This window comes from Phycodurus eques, chromosome 7 (assembly GCF_024500275.1).
Source record: "Phycodurus eques isolate BA_2022a chromosome 7, UOR_Pequ_1.1, whole genome shotgun sequence".
NCBI classification, from domain to species: Eukaryota; Metazoa; Chordata; class Actinopteri; order Syngnathiformes; family Syngnathidae; genus Phycodurus; species Phycodurus eques.
In genome coordinates this window covers 21,154,065-21,172,854 of record NC_084531.1, presented here as the reverse complement: position 1 = coordinate 21,172,854, position 18,790 = coordinate 21,154,065, and the positions used below count along the sequence as shown (strand labels likewise).

Sequence of the window (18,790 nt, the reverse complement as noted above, 5' to 3'; positions counted from 1 at the left end):
GAGATAATTTCAATATTTTATCCTTCACTGCTACTTGTGGCTATCAGGACATCTCGTACCTCAAAGAAGAAGTCAGTCAATAATCAGACCATACGCTGCACACTGAATCTAATTGGTCTGCATGGCTAGCATCCCAGAAGGAAGCCTCTTTGAAAGATGATACACAAGAAAGCCCACACATTGTTTGACTCAGACTCAGGATACGGATTACTGGACTCATGTCCTGTGGTCTGATGAGACCAAGATAAAATTATATGACTTAGATGGCATCAACTGTGTGTGTGTGTGTGTGTGTGTGTGTGTGTGTGTGTGTGTGTGTGTGTGTGTGTGTGTGTGTGTGTGTGTGTGGTGGTAACCAGGTGAGTGCAAAGACAAGTGTGTCTTGCCTAGAGCTCCGCATAGTGGTGGGAGTGTCATGGTCTGGGACTGCATGACCGCTGGCACTGCAGAACTTGAGTTAATTGCGGAAACTATGAATGCTAACATGTCATGTGACATACTGAAGCAGCAGCAACAAGCATATCTCCAGACCTAAACCCTATTGAGCATTTGTGGGGGATTCTCATATGGAAGGTGGAGGAGGAGATGGTCTCTCACATCTACCAGCTCCGTGATGTTGTCATGGAGGAGTGGGAGAGGATTCCAGTGGCAACCTGTGATGCTCTGGTGAACTGCACACCCAAGAGGGTCAAAGGCAGTGCTGGAAATCAATGCTGGCCACACAAAATAGCACATTAGTGTGCAATGAGGGATCATGAGGTCATGAGGTTTCACTCAGTTGCTGCACAAATATATATTTCCTACAAATAATGTATCTTTTTTAAATCCGTCTATGACATTGATGTATAGTGACAAGCAGAACTATAAAATGCTCTTCCACTTGATGGTAGAAAGTAACCTATTGCAACAGTAACCTGTTGCTCATTTGTGTTCAACTAAATACTAAATACAATACAACTACAACTAAATAGCAACTAAATAGCTTCAAATTTGACTGCAAAATTGTTCAAAAAATAAAAAATAAATCGAGCCCAGATGATCATTACTTCAAATACAATACTTAACGTACCACTTTTGTTTGGTGGCTTTCCCTGAAATCTTTCCAGCATAATTAAGGAAGATGGATGATACTCTTCGTTGTTGCCCTCTGCACCAATAGACGTGCAGGAAGGCGGGGCCTGCGACAAAGCAGCATGCAGTGATCTGCGGCGTTGGAAGAGAGGAGAGGAGCAGTAGAGCAGGCAGACAGAAGCTTGCACAGAGCACACAGCCATCCCCTTTAAACGCTGTACATCGGTAAGAGCACTTTTGGACAACGATTAACACGCTATCTCAGTTCGGATTAACCTGGGAAAATTGCTAGAGTGGGGGATGGGGGGGGGTGAACTTGTGTCATCTTTAGGGAGCTGTAGGTTTTACGATATCGTTTATCTGAATGTGGAGGGATGCGACGTACTGCCACTGGCGTTATGGAATTGTATGATAGGGTTGTGATTCTATATTGTTATCAAATGTGGAAGTTTACTAAGGGAGCAGGTGGAGACGAACAGAATCACATTTCTGGATCATTTTACAAAGATGGGGCGCACCAAGGCTTTTATTATTATGTTTATTATGTAATACTTTGTCAGCGTGTTTCCCCTTTTTTATTATTTTGTATTTTTATTTGTATTTATTTTTTATTTTTTTGTCTTTACAATGTGTTTGGTTCTGTCCTTTAAATACATGTCAAAGACGCTGTAAGTGTGAATTTACGAAGCACATTGTAATATCCCGGTCCTATCCGTCCACACCCCTCACACGCGCGCGCACGTACACACACACACACGCACACAAATACACGTGCATAGCATCTGCAGGTATGAATCTGCGAACCAATTTTGGTTTTCCGAATTAAACATTTATTTACGTAAATGAATTACATTTATTTCCAAATGTGCAGTATACGACCCTGAAATGTGTCAACTTGGACATTGGATTCAATGTTATTTATACAATTTAATCAGTGTGATGAAGGATCTTAAAATCATCCAGCTGTTACTTTAATAAATAACGTAATTGTAATTCATTTGAATATTTTGGGGAATTTTAATCTTTTACATTTTCTGTTTGAAATCCACCATGTCATATTTAGATATTTTGTGTGATGTCCACTGAATTCTCATTCTCAAATTCAAACGAAACGTATGCATTTCAGTCATAATCTCAGTTTAAATAATGCGTATACCAGATTATGATATTTATTATCGCAATGTATAAATCCCATATGCATTGCAACCTGCATGCAATGTTAATCTCTTCTGATATGTTGCCTGCCCACCCCCTTGTGTTTTTGTGTGTCATTGCCAATGTGTGTATGTCGCCTCAGTGTGTGCACTGCCTATTTCTTCCAAGCACTGCACTAATTGCATTTCAATAATTAAATGTCTTTCAAATCAGCCTTGCAAAACCAAAACAGACAAGCGATGCAGGGTTGCTGTGCTCGCTAAGTGCAAGCAGCAACTATTAGCTCCGAAGCGTGTGCGTGTGTGTGTGCCAGTCTGATATACACTTTGCTTTAACAATCAATGCCACATTGTCACAAACATACCATTTCTATTCTCATGCTATAATCAAATCTGCTATGCCCCAATGCATAAAACAAAACAAACTTTAATCTCGGTTTGTCCTCAAATATCGTTACGCTGGCGGTTGCTGAATTTGCATTGTACAAAAATGTAGAGCTCGGGCCCATTGGAATTTACATGAAAAACAAAATGGAATTCTAAACACATTGGAGTACATTTACTTTTGTGTCATTTTAAGTCAAGGAAAGTCAAAGAGACTTCACAAAAGAAAAATGTAAACTGTGCTTTTTCAGTACTTGGTGGACTAAAATTTTTTTACATACACTCCTTAATTTTGGAAGACCTGATCTTTTGAATGGCAATATGTTTTAACTGAGTCCTCTTGCACAGATTCTTCTTCATCACTTGATTCTTCCTCTTTTCGCATGCATCGTGCAGTCCTCCCCTTTTGACGGGTTCGAGTACCTCATCATCATGCTCATCATCTACCCCCACTTCATACACATTCCGTGTGGATAGTCCGTCAGCATCCTGGAACGGATTGTGTTCAGCCATGCTTCCATTATATACAAAGGGTCCTTATGACATTTCAAATTAACAAAGGGTGCGCAATGAACTAGTTTGTGTAGTAGAAAAAGAAAATATGGTCACACAGCACAGTCACTGCCATACTTACTGGTTTTCATTTGATTGTTTTACATTTATGGCCTCGAGATGTTTTTTAACAGAAATATTTACTCTAATTGTAATTGTACTGCTGTGTTAGCGTAGGTTAGTGACAGACTACGGCGTGTTCCGACTTTCATAAAATTTGGTGTTTCTGGGCTGTAGGACCAGAACTGTAAACCGAGGACCCTCTGTACATAATGGTCCTCCTGAGACATTCGACAATCACAGATCATTAGCCATTAAAAAACCTTCGACATCGCTGCTTCGCATTGGCACCACATTGCCAACTCTTACCACACGTCCTTTACACCTAAAAAAAAAAAAAAAAACTCACACACACACTTTTCCGTGTGACATCCCCTGTGCTCCAGAGTCTCCCTACCCCCGGTAAAATTGAGAAACATGTCTTTTCTCTTTCACCGCTGATCTCAGGGGCTGATCCTATTACAGATCTAACCTCCAAATTGCGGTCTCATAGTGAGCAGGTGCGTGTGTGTACATGCGTGCGTGTGTGTGTTTTACTCAAATAGTGAAAAAAAAGACACTGTTAACAGCACATGTGCTATGCCATGCAAGTTCTTAGAAATGGCTGACTGATATGTTCACTCAACATTCCTTTCGCTTACGTATTAATGTTCTAACACTCTTGACTGGTCTGTGTCTCAAGACCACATTTTGAAGGTTTTGGTTGTGTCTAGGACTCAATACGCAAAAGTCTTGGTTTTGTCTTAGTCTCAGCTGGCCGGATTCAGGATTTTCTGTCGAGACCAGCACTGATCTACTGTTTCCTCCGCTTCATGACTGTGATAATGAAGAGAAACACTTGGCGAAAGAACAAATACCTTCAATTCATGCATTACTAACCCACCACCACCCCCCGTAATGACCGCAACCTTCACGGTGTTGTGAGTGAGGGACACTGCCTCCAATCCTTTGCATGTTGCGCTTTGGAAGAGTTGCATACAGGGTGTTTTTGGCCTTCAAACAGATTCTCAGACTCAGGCAAGTCTTGGTCTCACATAGTGTGGTTTTGAGCACCACACTAGCTTCTGATTTACTTGTCTGTATTTGCCCAATCCCTCCCCATCCTCTCAGTCAATTTAGCTATTTATAATTTCTTCACACGGCACCTCTGCCTCTCGCTGCTGGCTCCTGTTAGTGGAGATTAATAAAGAGTTGTTAACCTCTCTCTTCACCCTCTGTTAAGCGTACAGTGAGTGTCCTGGGACTTTAGGCTGGTTCTGGTGGCCATTATGTCATTTTCTAACAAGGGGAGGCAATCAGCCAAGTCACTGAGATGAGGATGGGCTGCAGATGGGGAAATTAGTCTGATGTTGCAGCAGCAATCTCCTGCTCCACATATGGATATAATTGAAGGAAATTATCTTCCTGCATGACTTAAATTGCGTTATCTTTTAAAAATGAAATGTTATGTTAACTGCATAAGGAGGGGAGGTGCTGTGTGTCGTTGTTGATTTTTTTTTTTTTTTTTTAAGTAAGTTCCTTCTGCTAGGGTAGTAGCCGTGATCAGGTGACAATTTTCTGATTGTTTTATGGCGGCAGTTATGTTTGAACCCTGTGAAGTGTGCCTTGCAGCAAGTAATGTCAAGCATTCCATTTTTATACTGCTTGTCATCTTTCGGGTCACTGGTGAGCTGAAGCTGATCCCAACTGACTTTAGGTGAGACGCATTTTGCTTGTTTTTTGGCACAGGGGTTTGTGCTTGGCTCTACAGATAAATTTCAGATGGCCTAGTTTACGGCTGTTTTGATCTTCAGGCTTATTTGTAGATGAAACACTAAAAGCAATTTACTGCATACATCTGTTGGTTATTGAGGAACTGGGTCAGAGAAAAATAATCGGCTTCTCTCAACTGATTGTACGCTTTAATCGTTAAAGAGCGCAATCAGTTAAAGTTTAACTGATTCCAAGCATTCATGTTTTTCTTGGGAATGGAATATTTACATTATGCATTCAATCCTAAATGTTGACTAAAACAAGGGGAATAAACCGAGAAGATTTTTGCTCACTGATGTGGAATTTGATCCAATGAACATTTACTGTAACTCAAGAAGTGTGTTGTGTAATTATTTTATCTTGAAGCAATGGCGGCATGATGGATTTAACTTAAGTGGAACCTCGTAGGTTGAACACAATCATTTCACAATTCTGGTTGACCTCCCAATATGTTCAGATTTCCCAGAATTTGTTCCCATTGGAAATAATGGAACTAGAAATAATCTCCCCCAGGGTTAACCATTTGCTATCATAAAACATGCATTTTACGGTACATTAAGGGTAAAATCTTAGGTCATAAAAATGTAAAAATAAACAAAAAAACAATTAACTACTACTGTATATGCTTATGGGACAAATACATAATTCCTATGCGAGTTGCCTGATATCTTAATTTTTAAGAGAATCTTAACTGTCACATACATATGTTTAAAATGTTGTCAACAACTTTAAATAGTAAAATATTAAAACAATTACACATCATACTGTATCTTACCTTTGATAATATGTGACAAATCGTACAGTGATGCTAGAATCGTAAAAGTCCACGAAAAAAGCAAAACACTCTCCCAGAATTGATCCTTCGATTTCCGCTGGACCGAAATCATGTAGGATATGCTGAGGTATTGTACAATTCATCCAAATCACGTGTTTAGTCATGCAGGACTGCAGATTCAAACTTCTAAACACAGTATTGGGATGTAGTGTGGCCCATGTTCCTGAATAACGTGGTCAGACAGTCGTATTCGAGTTTAAATGTAGTTCGTAGCAACCAGAAGACAGAGCAAATCATTCAAACCCATGTAAGCTGCTTTCACACTGACTTTGCAGTAAATTGGCACATCAGAGGCATAACAGCAAATTTATTCACCTGTTCCTTTCATACGGAACTCACCAAAGCGGGACATGTGCTCTGCCTCTGTGTCAACACGCACCAAGACAGTTAAAAGTGGGGTGACATCACTACGACATTGACAATTGCTTTCAGCGCAAACTGCTGCGGGAAGTGAGTCTTGGGTAATGAACTTTGCGCTACTCTTACACACTCACAAAAAAAAGATAACCTGGTAGCATTGCGAACTTAAAGCTACACATTTGTTGTGCATTTTGTTAAAGATTATATACAGCACAGATACTGTATGTTGGAAAGGGGAGTGAGGTCTGGTGCTGGAGAAATTGACACTTCAATACATCTCCATCCATTGCTTGCTGTTGCCTAGGTAACCTTAGTTGCTGCAGCAACGCGTTGGTCAAAGTGAATGGGTGTGAATCTGCGGATGTGATGTCCACGTTCATCAGTAAAAGTCCCGTGACCGCTCAAGAATGCACGCTTAAGGTGTAGGGTTTAAAATGGCAGTAAGGATTAGGCTGCTTTCTGACATCACTTTTTAATTGTGTAAATGTCAACTGCCGGATTACATTGCCGAGATTAGGGACGACTTTTAAATGCTGGTCCATTGAATTGCATGGAATGAATCAAGATTTAGAGGATTTTCCAGATGATTTGATTGCGTTAGTCATGAGAGAGAGTGTGATGTGCAACAGATGGGTGTTTTGTTTCCCCTCCTAATCTGCAACCTTACATGAGTAGCTCCCTTAAAGCGATGCTCAATTGGCTGTTGTGAAAGATTTTCTTGTAGACAGCATGCCACAAGTGAAAAGGTCCGAATCTTCTTACGGAGCCACACACAAATGTTCATCTCTCCTCACATAAAATCAAGGACTTTAAATTGCCTTTTTATCCGTAATCCTTTTCCTGCACCCTTTGTATCTCTGGTTTAGTCAAATGCCAGTCCTCCACATCCGTGTACTGCACTGACAAAAGATTCATTTTTAGTTTAAGACAGACTAGTTACATAAGCATTTTATGTTCCCATTTCTCCCTGTCCAGTGGATAATATTCATCACCAAAGATTTTCGATATTAATGTCTATCATCAACTATTTCCTGAGCTCGATAAAGTCTTAAAATCCTTCTTGAGGATTATTGTCCAACAATTAAATCGTCTCAACACTTTTACTATAATTGATAAGAGCAGTAATCAACATTTAATGTAGTTTACCATTTCAGCCGCTTTAATACGCACGTTTGTGATTTAAAAAAAAAAAAAAAAAAAAAAAACTCACTCATGTCAGTCACTATCCAGCGTTTTCCTCAGTTGACACCGACAGCCAGCAGTCGTGTATATAATAGCGTCCGGCTCTTGCTGTTGTTGTTGTCCGTTAGCCACATTTGTCACCGTGAAAACCTTTTGTCGTTTTGACAAAAAAAAAATCTTTGCTTTCCTCTCGCCTTCTCTTCCTTTCTGCTCCAATTAACTCTGGTCATACTCACAAACCGCGCCAACAAGTTCATTTTGCAGTCTTTTTTGTTTGTTTGTTTGTTTTTTGTATTCCTGAATCAACTCTGCTCATAAAATGATGGAACAGTCCATTCCATGGGAAGGGAAGCGGGGAGTATCAAACAATCATGATGGATTAAGCATTTTAATGTGATGCTAAGCTTTTAAAATAAGACTTAAAACAATAAAGCTTACTTTCAATCAGAGAAAACTTTATTTAAAAGTTTTCATGAGTTTTTTTGGGGGGCCCTGGAAATCTTAGGGCCCCAGTGAATTGAGTGTGTTTACCTAATGGTAAGCCTGCCTCTGCCGCTCACCATCTTGATGAAAAGAAATGTTAATGAAGCTTTTAACTACTGTAAGGCTGAACGATTAATTGCATTTGTGATAACGTAGATGTTTAGATGGTGGTCACGCGTGCACAAAGAGCAGAGCGATATTGTTGGTCCACCAAATATTTCCATGTGTGACGGCCACACTGAGGCAGAATAAATTGCGAATGGCTGAGAAAAGAGTAAGGTGTCCATTCAAGCAACAGTTTGAATGGCAAGAGGTGCACATTGCGCTCTAGATTCAAATTGTTTGGCCTTGGGAAATATCTACTTTCTTGTCAGTACCTTGTCAGTGGTTGGGTGCAAAATGGCTGGAATGAGTCTGACCAGCTGATGGCATGTGAGGAAAGTACAGTAAACAAAAAAATGGAGGGGTGCTAGTTTTATAGGTGCGGCCTATTGTTGTTGTTGCTTTGTTTGTCACCGGCACATAAAGTAGCAGCAGCCAGCAGATTCCAGCCTGTCAACTGGTTAGCGTCCAACTTTGTGGATACCGTTTGGGGAAGGCCCTTTTCTGTCCCTGCATGACTGTGCCCCAGTGCACAAAGCGACGTCTGTAAAGGCATGCCTGGATTAGATTGGAGTGAAAGGACTTGCCATATATTACGATTTACCATTTGCATTGTCATAGAGCTGTATCGAAACCTGGATGCTGTAAATCTATGCACACTTGGTCAGTTTTTTATTTTTAATTCAAAACAGTTAAATAACAAGCAGTTTGGCAGGTGTACACTGCGAAACACCTAAGGTTCACATTCATTTTAATGAAATGAAAATGCAGCACAATTTTTTTTTTTTTTTTTTTTTTTTGTATTTAACATGTATTGAGTTTTACGGATTTAAAATGTGACAGGCAGAGACGTGGCTAATGCGGGCTAACGACTCATGAACATTGAGCAATTTGTTTTATGCTTTTGCTGCAGTATATTCAGAAGACCCGCAAAGACTTTGCAGATAAAATGCATCTGTTCCAATAAACTGTTTGTGTTTTATTCCTGCTCTAATTTGGGCTAGTTTACTGCCATTTATAACAAATTGCCGGTAGTTGTCCTACACAGCCTGCATGCTGGGAGATTAACAGCCCAATTGGCCATAAAAAAGTCTCATGTAAGCTCTTTTGCTGACTCTCCTCTCATCCTTCATCTCTTTTCATGATTATGTACAATAACCATCCTCCCATATTTATCTCTCACCATCTCACAATAATGTAATTCCTGCCTTTTTCATCAATAATCTTGTCATCACTCCATCCTTCTGTCCACACCTCTTTGGCCTCTCAATCCCCTTATCTCTACGGAATCCATCCGTCATATCCCCTTATCTTTCCATTCTTTCTTCCTATGGCTTATCATTCCCCATTCTTCCTGTTTGTGTCATTCCTTTGCCAATCCCTTCCTCTCTTCGGCGTGTAAATTTCACATGGCATCCCTTGTTCTGTTCAGCTGTCATTGCAGCAATGTGGATCCTGGACACTTCATCCCCTCTCCTCCTCCTTTCCATCCTGTTGCTGTGCTACGGTTGCCGGGCGGCGGATATTCCCGAGGACACTACATCAGAATTCTCTGTCAGACTGTACCATCAGCTGCAGGCTACGGGGGGTCAAGACAACATAATTTTCTCCCCCCTGAGCGTGGCCCTGGCCCTGGGCATGGTGGAGCTTGGGGCCAGGGGGGCATCGCTCGAGGAGATCCGACAGGCCGTGGGATTTGACCACCTGCTGCCAGGTGACGAACACAATAATACATCCATCAATCCATCCATTTTCTGAGCCGCTTCTCCTCACTAGGGTCGCAGGCGTGCTGGAGCCTATCCCAGCTATCATCGGGCAGGAGGCGGGGTACACCCTGAACTGGTTGCCAGCCAATCGCAGGGCACATACAAACAAACAACCATTCGCACTCACATTCACACCTACGAGCAATTTAGAGTTGTCAATTAACCTACCATGCATGTTTTTGGGATGTGGGAGGAAACTGGAGTGCCCGGAGAAAACCCACACAGGCACGGGGAGAACATGCAAACTCCACACAGGCGGGGCCGGGGATTGAACCCGGGTTCTCAGAACTGTGAGGCAGACGCTCTCACACAATAATACAACTTGAGAATTTTATCTAATGAGACAAAGTATCTTTGATTCCATTCAAATTTAATTGTAGTGATTTTTCACATTAATTTGATTATTTAAATTCACTGGACTGACTTGAGGTGGGCAGCACGGTAACCAATTGGTTAGCACATCTGCCTCACAGTTCTGAAGACCCGGGTTCAAATCCGGCCTCGCCTGTGTGGAGTTTGCCTATTCTCCCTGTGCCTGCGTGGGTTTTATTGGGGAACTCCGGTTTGCTCCCACATCCCAAAAACATACATAGTAAGTTACTTGAAAACTCTAAATTGCCCATAGGTGTGATTGTGACTGTGGGCCCTGTGATTGGCTGGCAACCAGTTCAGGATGTACTCTGCCTCTCGCCCAGAGTCAGCTGGGATAAGCGCCAGAAATGAAAAGTAACAATAATAATGAAAGAAATACCTGTATAACTAAACTACATTACAGTATATAGATATACAGTATATCAAAAGTCACCACGTTACAAGACTATACGAGTAAAGTCATACTATCATGGACATAAAGTCTGAATATTAGGTAAATATAAATGAAATACAATACATGCAATATTGCGAGCACAAATTCAGACTTTTTTGAGAAAATGTCATAATACAAATTAGTACAAAAGTAAAAATCTTTAAGAAAAGAGGATTAAAGTCATAATGTTACAAGCATAAAATTAAAATTGTAATACTATGAGAAGAAAGATAGTATATTAGGAGAAGGAAGTCATACATATGTTTATGCTCATATTATTACAAATGTAATATTTTCAAATTACATCTCTGTTCCTAATAATACCGCAAATGTATTATCATGATATGAATTAAATCGAGGTGTAAAAGTGGTGCGGACCGCCGTATTTAAAAGAAGATTTTCCGCTTTATGTAGCGCTGATGGTTTTTCCCATGGAACATTGAGAAGAGCACCACAAGTGTAGAATAAACTCAACTCAACCTTTTTTGATAGAACACTTTCAATAAACAACCACAGCTGAAACAAAGTTCTGTATGCAAATAAAAGTGATAATGAAGTATGGTGAGGGAATGTTAGCTCCGTGTTTGAAACAGAGTAGATCCTCGCAGTTAGAAGGTGAGCATCGTAAACAAACAGCGGATAAAAGACAGCTCGTGCTGATTTTCCCGTCCAATAAACGTCACGGCTAAAACGCTATAATATTGCAACCAGCTTAGCATGACACAATAAGAATTCTAAATGGTTAAAAAAAAATAGAGAGTCCAAATATAGTTGTATATAGCAGAAAGTTAACACTCACGGTAGAGTAAACCTTGATGCCTTACCTGAGGATCTACTTGGATGACAATTTTTTTTTTCACGATAAGCTTATCAACACAACTATGTTGTGGTCCAAGTGTGTACAATGATGTTTTCTTCCCACATACCGCTTCCTTTGCTAAATGAGTGTGCTTGTGCCCGCCAGGTGTGGAGTTCTCTTTGCTCCAGAACCTGACGGCAGCGCTCTCTGAGTATGACACCCAGTACACGGTTCGCTTGGCCAACAGCCTCTACCTTCAAGAGGGCATCATCTTTAACCCTGAGTTCCTGCATCTGATGAAGAAGTTTTTTGGAGCCAACGTAGAGACCGTTGACTTCAGCGAATCGGTAGCTGTCGCCGAGCAGATCAACAGCTGGGTGGAGAATCACACTGAGAGTGAGTAGGAAAAGGAGATCGTTAGACTTGTTTCACTTTACTAAGCATGTTCTCTACTACCAACTTCCTCGTAGGTAAGATCCGCGACCTTCTATCAGGAGAGGATTTCAGCAGCGTGACTCGTCTGTCCATGGTCAACGCCATCTACTTCAGAGGTTCCTGGAAAAATCAGTTCAGGCCGGAAAACACCAGAACCTTCTCCTTCAGCAGAGACGATGGCTCGGAAGTCCACACACTCATGATGTACCAACAGGGAGACTTTTACTATGGTAGGAACGTTTGCTGATCATCACTCATCAACCATACGCAGGTGCTTTTGCGTTTCCCTAAGAAAAATCTCCTTGTTGGATGAGGTTGTACTCATATCCTCCAGTCCAGTATAAGAGGAACTGTTTTGATCTGTGTTTGTTTCTTATTGTTTTCAGACTTTGAACTAATTAAATTCTAGTACAAAATCTGTACAAAAATTTGGATAGATACATTTATCACTTCATTTGAACATTTTATTTAGTTTAGTTTTTCCCCATGTCCAATGATGCTAAATGTATGAATTTACTGTTCATTTTAACCTGGGTAAACCAACTTTATTGTCTCATTGGGTGCTATTTTCTGCACCAGTCACACTGTCATACAGTAACAAAGGTATTTTTGGCAGGTTAATCACATTGTGTTTGTACCTTTAGTTTCAATATTGGGTGTATGTATTTGAGTGAAGCGGTGAGTAACTGCGTCTCTCCTTTATTTATTTATTTTTGTAATCTGTTGTGCTGCCAAAGGAAATTACATCAACCTCTCACTGCATTGCTTCTAAAGTTGGTGCATCTAAGCTATTTTGGTGCAGTGAGATTGCATACTTGCAAACGGCAACGTTCGCAGGCCGCTCACATGCTGCATGCGCGCCTGTTTGTTTGTGGGGAGTTGACTCTGAATATGAGAGGTTTGAAGAATAGGGACAAGTCCACAGAGAAAAGGCTGTGTGTTTTCATTTTTGTACGAAGATTGGCTTGTGTTAAAACTAAAAAAAAAAAAAAATAAATAAAAGAAAATCATCACTGCAGCAACGTTGCCTCAATTTAAAGGGCGTGTGCGTGTTCAAAGTCAAGCATAAAACATTATTTTAACTTCTCTTTTATTTCCTTCTCCCTATGCTATTATAAACCATAGCTTGTCAGTAAGCGTCATCCCATAATTTAACATCTTTTTTAATGAGACCGTCTTAAGTATAATTTTAATTTTGGATGTATACATTTGTATCTATTGCTGTGATGTGATGAATAATAATAATGAATAATCTGAAAAGTTCTCAGATGTGACCAAAGTGATGGTTCATCGGAATCGGTTCTTTCTTTTAATGGGAGGTGGTCCTAAATCCGTACCCTTTGAAAAACGCATCGTCATAACTTTAAATTTATATAGTGGAGCCTCTAAAGTCGTACACAATCCATTTCGTAACACCGGTTGACTTCCAAGTTGTATAAAAAGAAAAATGTCTGCATGTTATTATATAATGTGAATTAATTAATTCCAGGCTCAACATTTTGTCATGTTAAAACATTTACTAACTGGACAATATTTTAAGTAATACAGAACAATCCTGGGCAGCTACGTATTCCTGTGGTTTCACTAAGATAAAGTATGCTTATTTTCTGATGTCTTGCTTGATGACATATATGATGATGGTTTGAAGTCCTGGCTTTATTAGACTCTTTTAGCACATTTTCCAATAAAATTTTGGTTGAACTCCTTATTGCAACCAATCTGGGGCCATTCAATCTTGGAGGTTCCATTTTATATAAATACGATGGAGTCCAATATATGGATTTACAGTTTTTGCTGTAACTATACTGTTATGCTTAATGCAAGCCTCTAGGACTGCCCTTTTTCTGGTAGAAATATCAATGAGTTATGTTGTAAGAACAGTTAATTTGTTAAAGGTAAATGTCATTTTTTGCACATCTCCAGATTGAATCACACATGGGTGCATCAGTTTACTCAAACTGAATAGAAGCAGTTTTTAAAAGCAAATTCAGCTTTGAGTCCTCAAAGAGCAGCATGAATGGTTTTCAATTAGAGTTTAAGCAGCCTCACAAGCTTTTAATCAATCATGTTGTTCAATGTGCCCAAAGAGGTGTTCATCTGGACAAGTTTCTCCTTAGGGAACTCTCAAGCCGAGCAAGGCAGGATACACTGTGAGCATCAGTGCATATGTTTGTGTGTGTGCGTGTATGCATGCGTGTGCGTGCGTGTGTGCGTGTGTGTGTGTGTGTGTATGTCTAAGTTTGCTGATTTCACGCCTATTTTCCCTCTACGTCCCCCCCCCAGGTGAGTTCAGTGATGGCTCCCAGGAAGCTGGCGGTGTTTATCAGGTCTTAGAGATGCCGTACGACGGGGACGACATGTCCATGATGATCGTTCTGCCTCGTCAGGAAGTCCCGCTGGCTTCTCTGGAGCCAATCATCAAGGCGCCGCTGCTGGAGGAGTGGGCCAATAATGTCAAACGACAGAAGGTGGAAGTGTATCTGCCCCGGTAAGAACTCACTCATCAGTGCAGTGTTTTGGATTTACTGAGTGATGATGTCAGCATTTTTCCATCCTGCGATTGGTTGCCATAGCAAAATTTTTCCAGCCAAGGTCAACTAGCAAAATGCATCTGTAGCAAACTGCACACATTAATACATTCAATAATTGGGATCTCTGGTGAATATTATGTACTGTATTTTATTTCAATGTTAGAAGGTTTTTGTCATGTTATTTGATAAATATTGATTTTGAACCGCTCCAGATGATGTACTTGACACAGTTGCATGCTGTTATGTTGTGTTTTTATGTGGTACTGATGGTTTGTATAATTGCAATGATAGTGGTGGTATGAAGAGGTGGATTAAGTCGGATAAATCCCTACTTAAGGCCCAGGAACCAAATGCACCACCTGCCACTGGACAATATGTTTATTACTGTGCTAGTAGTAGTTTGCAGTGGGGTAGAAATGCACTGCATCATACTGAGAGAGTTTCCTTTTTCCTAATGTTGTGACGGTATCATTTAGGTTCAAAGTGGAGCAGAAAATGGACCTGAAAGATACTCTGCAAGAGCTTGGAATAAAGAGCATCTTCACTAAGGATGCTGATCTCTCCGCCATGACAGGTAGGGTACATGGGTTTATGAAACATCTGAAACATTCCCAATATAATGATCCTTGAATCAACTCAGTGTGGTTGCTATAGCTGCAAAATAAATGTGTATTCATCCATCCACCCATTTTCTGAGCCGCTTCTCCTCACCAGGGTCGGGGGCGTGCTGGAGCCTATCCCAGCTATCATCGGGCAGGAGGCGGGGTACACCCTGAACTGGTCGCCAGCCAATCGCAGGGCACATACAAACAAACAACTATTCGCACTCACAGTCACACCTACGGGCAATTTAGAGTCTCCAATTCATGCATGTTTTTGGGATGTGGGAGGAAACCGGAGTGCCCGGAGAAAACCCACGCAGGCACGGGGAGAACATGCAAACTCCACACAGGCGGGGCCGGGGATTGAACCCAGGTCCTCAGAACTGTGAGGCTGACGCTCTAACCAGTCTTCCACCGTGCCGCCAATGTGTGTTCAAAGTTGGTTTATTATTTGTGTTGATTTGCTGCACTGAAGTAGCCTCCAGTACTTGCTGAAGTAACCAAGGTAACTGCTATTGAGTGGGCAGGTTGAAACTGTCGCATCCCCTTGTAAAAATAGATTCAGTGAGAGAAAAACCATGCATATGTAGGCACAGGAAAATAATCATATGTGAATATACCTTGGCAGCCTCTTCCAAAGAATTATTATTGATGTGAATGTGTAAAAGAATCTGCAGCTTATTCATTACATTGTGTTCTTTCTTCAATCTGCTCAGTTTGTTCACAGAGAAGATGATTTGTTTTTATATTTTTGTAAGGTCCATACAGTGCGACTGTCATGTCATAAACGTTGTCTTCACAACTCAATGGATGTGCCTTTCTAATGCAAGTAACTATCTTTGTTTTGTCTTTGATCGATTGATTCAGATGGGAAGGAGCTTTACATTGGCAGGGCAGTGCAGAAAGCCTACCTGGAGGTGACTGAGGAGGGAGCAGAGGGTGCTGTCGGATCAGGTAGACTTTATTATTGCAGTTTAGCCCACCCTGGTATTATTAAGAATGGTTAAACGCTGATATGGTTTGTGCTTAAGGAGGAAGGTGATCGCTGTGTCGGCCAAGTAAATAGTGTAACCAGTGGGTGCCTGGGTCCATCAGTCCAGTATTGAGCCATTTTGACTCTTTATAGTAGAGATACGTGAGTACCGATATCAGATATCAGTATCGGGCCGAAACTGGCCTTATTTCAAGGTATTGGGTACTCGTAACGGATGCCGATACCAGCCACCAATACTGAAAACAAAACAAATCTGACAAGTAAGTCCTGCTCACCAGTAGTTGGCGCTACACTGCATTATTCAACACAAGGACAAATCATCATGTGTGTTAGAAAGTTAAAAAAACATTCACAAATCATCAGTCATTGTGTTGATTGAAATTTGATGTATCAAAAGTACTCATGGTATCGGTAAGTACTCAAGGGTAAATACTTGTACTGGTAACGATCTAAGAATATTGGCATCGAACATCCCTCCTTAATAGTTTTTCTTCAACGATGAGGAAACTGAGTGTTCACTTACTGCATATACTGTGCAAACAATGTTCATGTGAGTCTGAGATGGAAAAAAAGAGCACAGACAAAACGAGAGAGGAGAACGATTCCACTCGTCTAGACATTTTTGAAATGCCAACAAAAAATTCTCGTGACATATCGTCTGTTGAGCAATTTCTCTGTGTCTGTATTATTTTAGTGCAATGTGAAAATTGGTGCTTGCCTCTTCCAAAGCATTTTTCTGGATGTGCTATCCCACGTTTTAAATGCAATGTTACGCAAGACGGGCACATACTGTACAACCAATTGCCATGTACTCGGGGACGAGTTTAATTAAACAAAATATGGCTTTTATGCTGATGCTGGCTTCCCCAAAATTAATCGGAACAATCTATATTTATCTGTAACTCCATAATGTTTTTTTTTTTTTTTCTTCCACGAACACTGCCAATTCCATCACTTTAAACTTCATTTTGCGCTTGGTGTGTTGTACCAAATGTTTTGAAAATCATCAAAGCTACCTGTAAGCATAAAACAGAGATGGGACCTAGTCATTGCTTTGCAAGTCACAAGTAAGTCTCAAGTTAAAGTGTAGGACTTGTGACTTTTGACTTTGTTTCAAAGTCTACGACTTCTGACTTGACTCGGGACTTGCCTGACTTTGACTTGGGACTTGACTCGGGACTTGAGGGCAAAGACTTGGGACTGATTTGGGAATTACAAAGCAATGACTTGGTCCCACCTGCGGCGTAAAACCCTCTGCCACTAATTTTACAGCCGTTGCCAAAAGAGCGGACAATCTGTTTGAGTGACCAAACAATTTAGCACACGCTTTTTGGGATTCTAGTAAAACAGGCCCTTAGCGTCTTCAGTTTTTTAAACATGGGTAAAACATGCAAACTCCACACATTTGAACCCCAAACCATATAAGATTAAATAGCGTTCTGAACTGGACTGCTTAGTGGGAATGGAGCATGTTGACCTTTAAACATTGGCCCCTTCTGGTGGTGAATGATGTTTTTGATTTAGCGTCTTCTCCTTGTCTGTCTCACAGGAATGATCGCCCAGACCAGGACTCTGGTGCTATACCCACAAGTCATGGCTGATCACCCATTCTTCTTCATCATCAGAAATCGGAGAACAGGTATGTGAGGTTGCGTGAGTACGTGTGTGCGTGCGTGCGTCCGTGTATGTCTTTGTAACACATCACGTTGCTTTGAGTAAAGTGTAAACCATAATGCACATCTGTGTGTGTGTGTGTGTGTGTGTGTGTGTGTGCGTGCGTGCGTGCATGTGTGTGTCTGTCTGTCTGTCTGTCTGTCTTGTCTGTCCCTTCAGGGTCCATCCTCTTCATGGGCAGGGTCCTGACCCCTGAAGTCATCGAGCCTAATGACCATGACTGTGACTCCATGTAACCCCCAGCGTGATTCACTCATTCTCAGCCAATCAGATTAATGCCACTTCTTTTATCATCACCTGAGCTGTATTTTATGAAGACATCAAGTATTGATTATGTTATATCATGTACTATATATTGTGAAAAGACATACATGTGTTTTGATACAGAAAGCTCTATGGATATAGACACACTGACTCACTGAGGGTTAAGTTGTAAATATTCTCTAGTTATGTAATAGGGAGTATTCTATGCGAGTACACATGATATTCATGCAGAACCACATTATAGTTCATCTGTTAACACACACACACACACACACACACACACACACAATCCACAAGAACAGTTGATTCTCTTCTTTCTTAAACATCCTAACACCACCTATTTGTAGCTTGTGTTTCCCTTTAAATATGTTTAACACAGTGTTCTATATATGCTCAGTATTTATTGTGGCTAATACATGCTATCATGGGTCTTAGTAATGAACATCCAGCAGACCATAATCTTATCGTTGTTTTTTTTTTACACCGTAGGCACGTGATTAAACTGTCGGAAGAACTATAATATGCCTTATCACATGTGAGTGGTTGATCAAGCCTAGCTAGGTGTCTCACAGGTGAGCTGAGGTGACTGCAGAGTTGCCAAAGAGACCAACTCAGGCTTGCTGCCACACTCAAAAAGGTCCACTGTACCAATTTCTGGCTGTACATACTTAAGGAGTAACAATAACACCAGCTGTATACACTCTTATACTCAATAAAAAGACAAATGATCCTAATCTTAAACTTTTTTTTTAGAGATTTCATACGACAGCCTGACCACTTTTATGATCCATTTTGCTTGTTATTTTCATTGCTCTAGTGCAAATTGTAATATTCTAAGTAAAAGTTTAGTGGAAATGAACACCAAAACACAGTAATCTGCTATGATATTTACGTTTTTTTTTGTTTTTATCTTTTATCCACCCACCTATACATTTTCTATTGCGTTTTTCATAAGGGTCATGGGGTGGTTGAATCTATTCTCAGA

At 40.6% G+C, this 18,790-nt stretch overlaps 1 protein-coding gene across 1 annotated transcript; it reads left to right on the top strand.

Moving 5' to 3' along the window:
• Positions 1-1,159: 1,159 nt before the first annotated feature.
• Positions 1,160-18,533, top strand: serpini1 (serpin peptidase inhibitor, clade I (neuroserpin), member 1). Its single transcript, XM_061681601.1, has 9 exons — positions 1,160-1,296; positions 9,368-9,649; positions 11,471-11,701; positions 11,776-11,970; positions 14,024-14,228; positions 14,748-14,845; positions 15,741-15,827; positions 17,417-17,506; positions 17,701-18,533. Exons 2-9 carry the CDS (start codon positions 9,382-9,384, stop codon positions 17,775-17,777), a joined length of 1,251 nt encoding a protein of 416 aa, XP_061537585.1. The 5' UTR covers positions 1,160-1,296; positions 9,368-9,381; the 3' UTR covers positions 17,778-18,533.
• Positions 18,534-18,790: the final 257 nt, after the last annotated feature.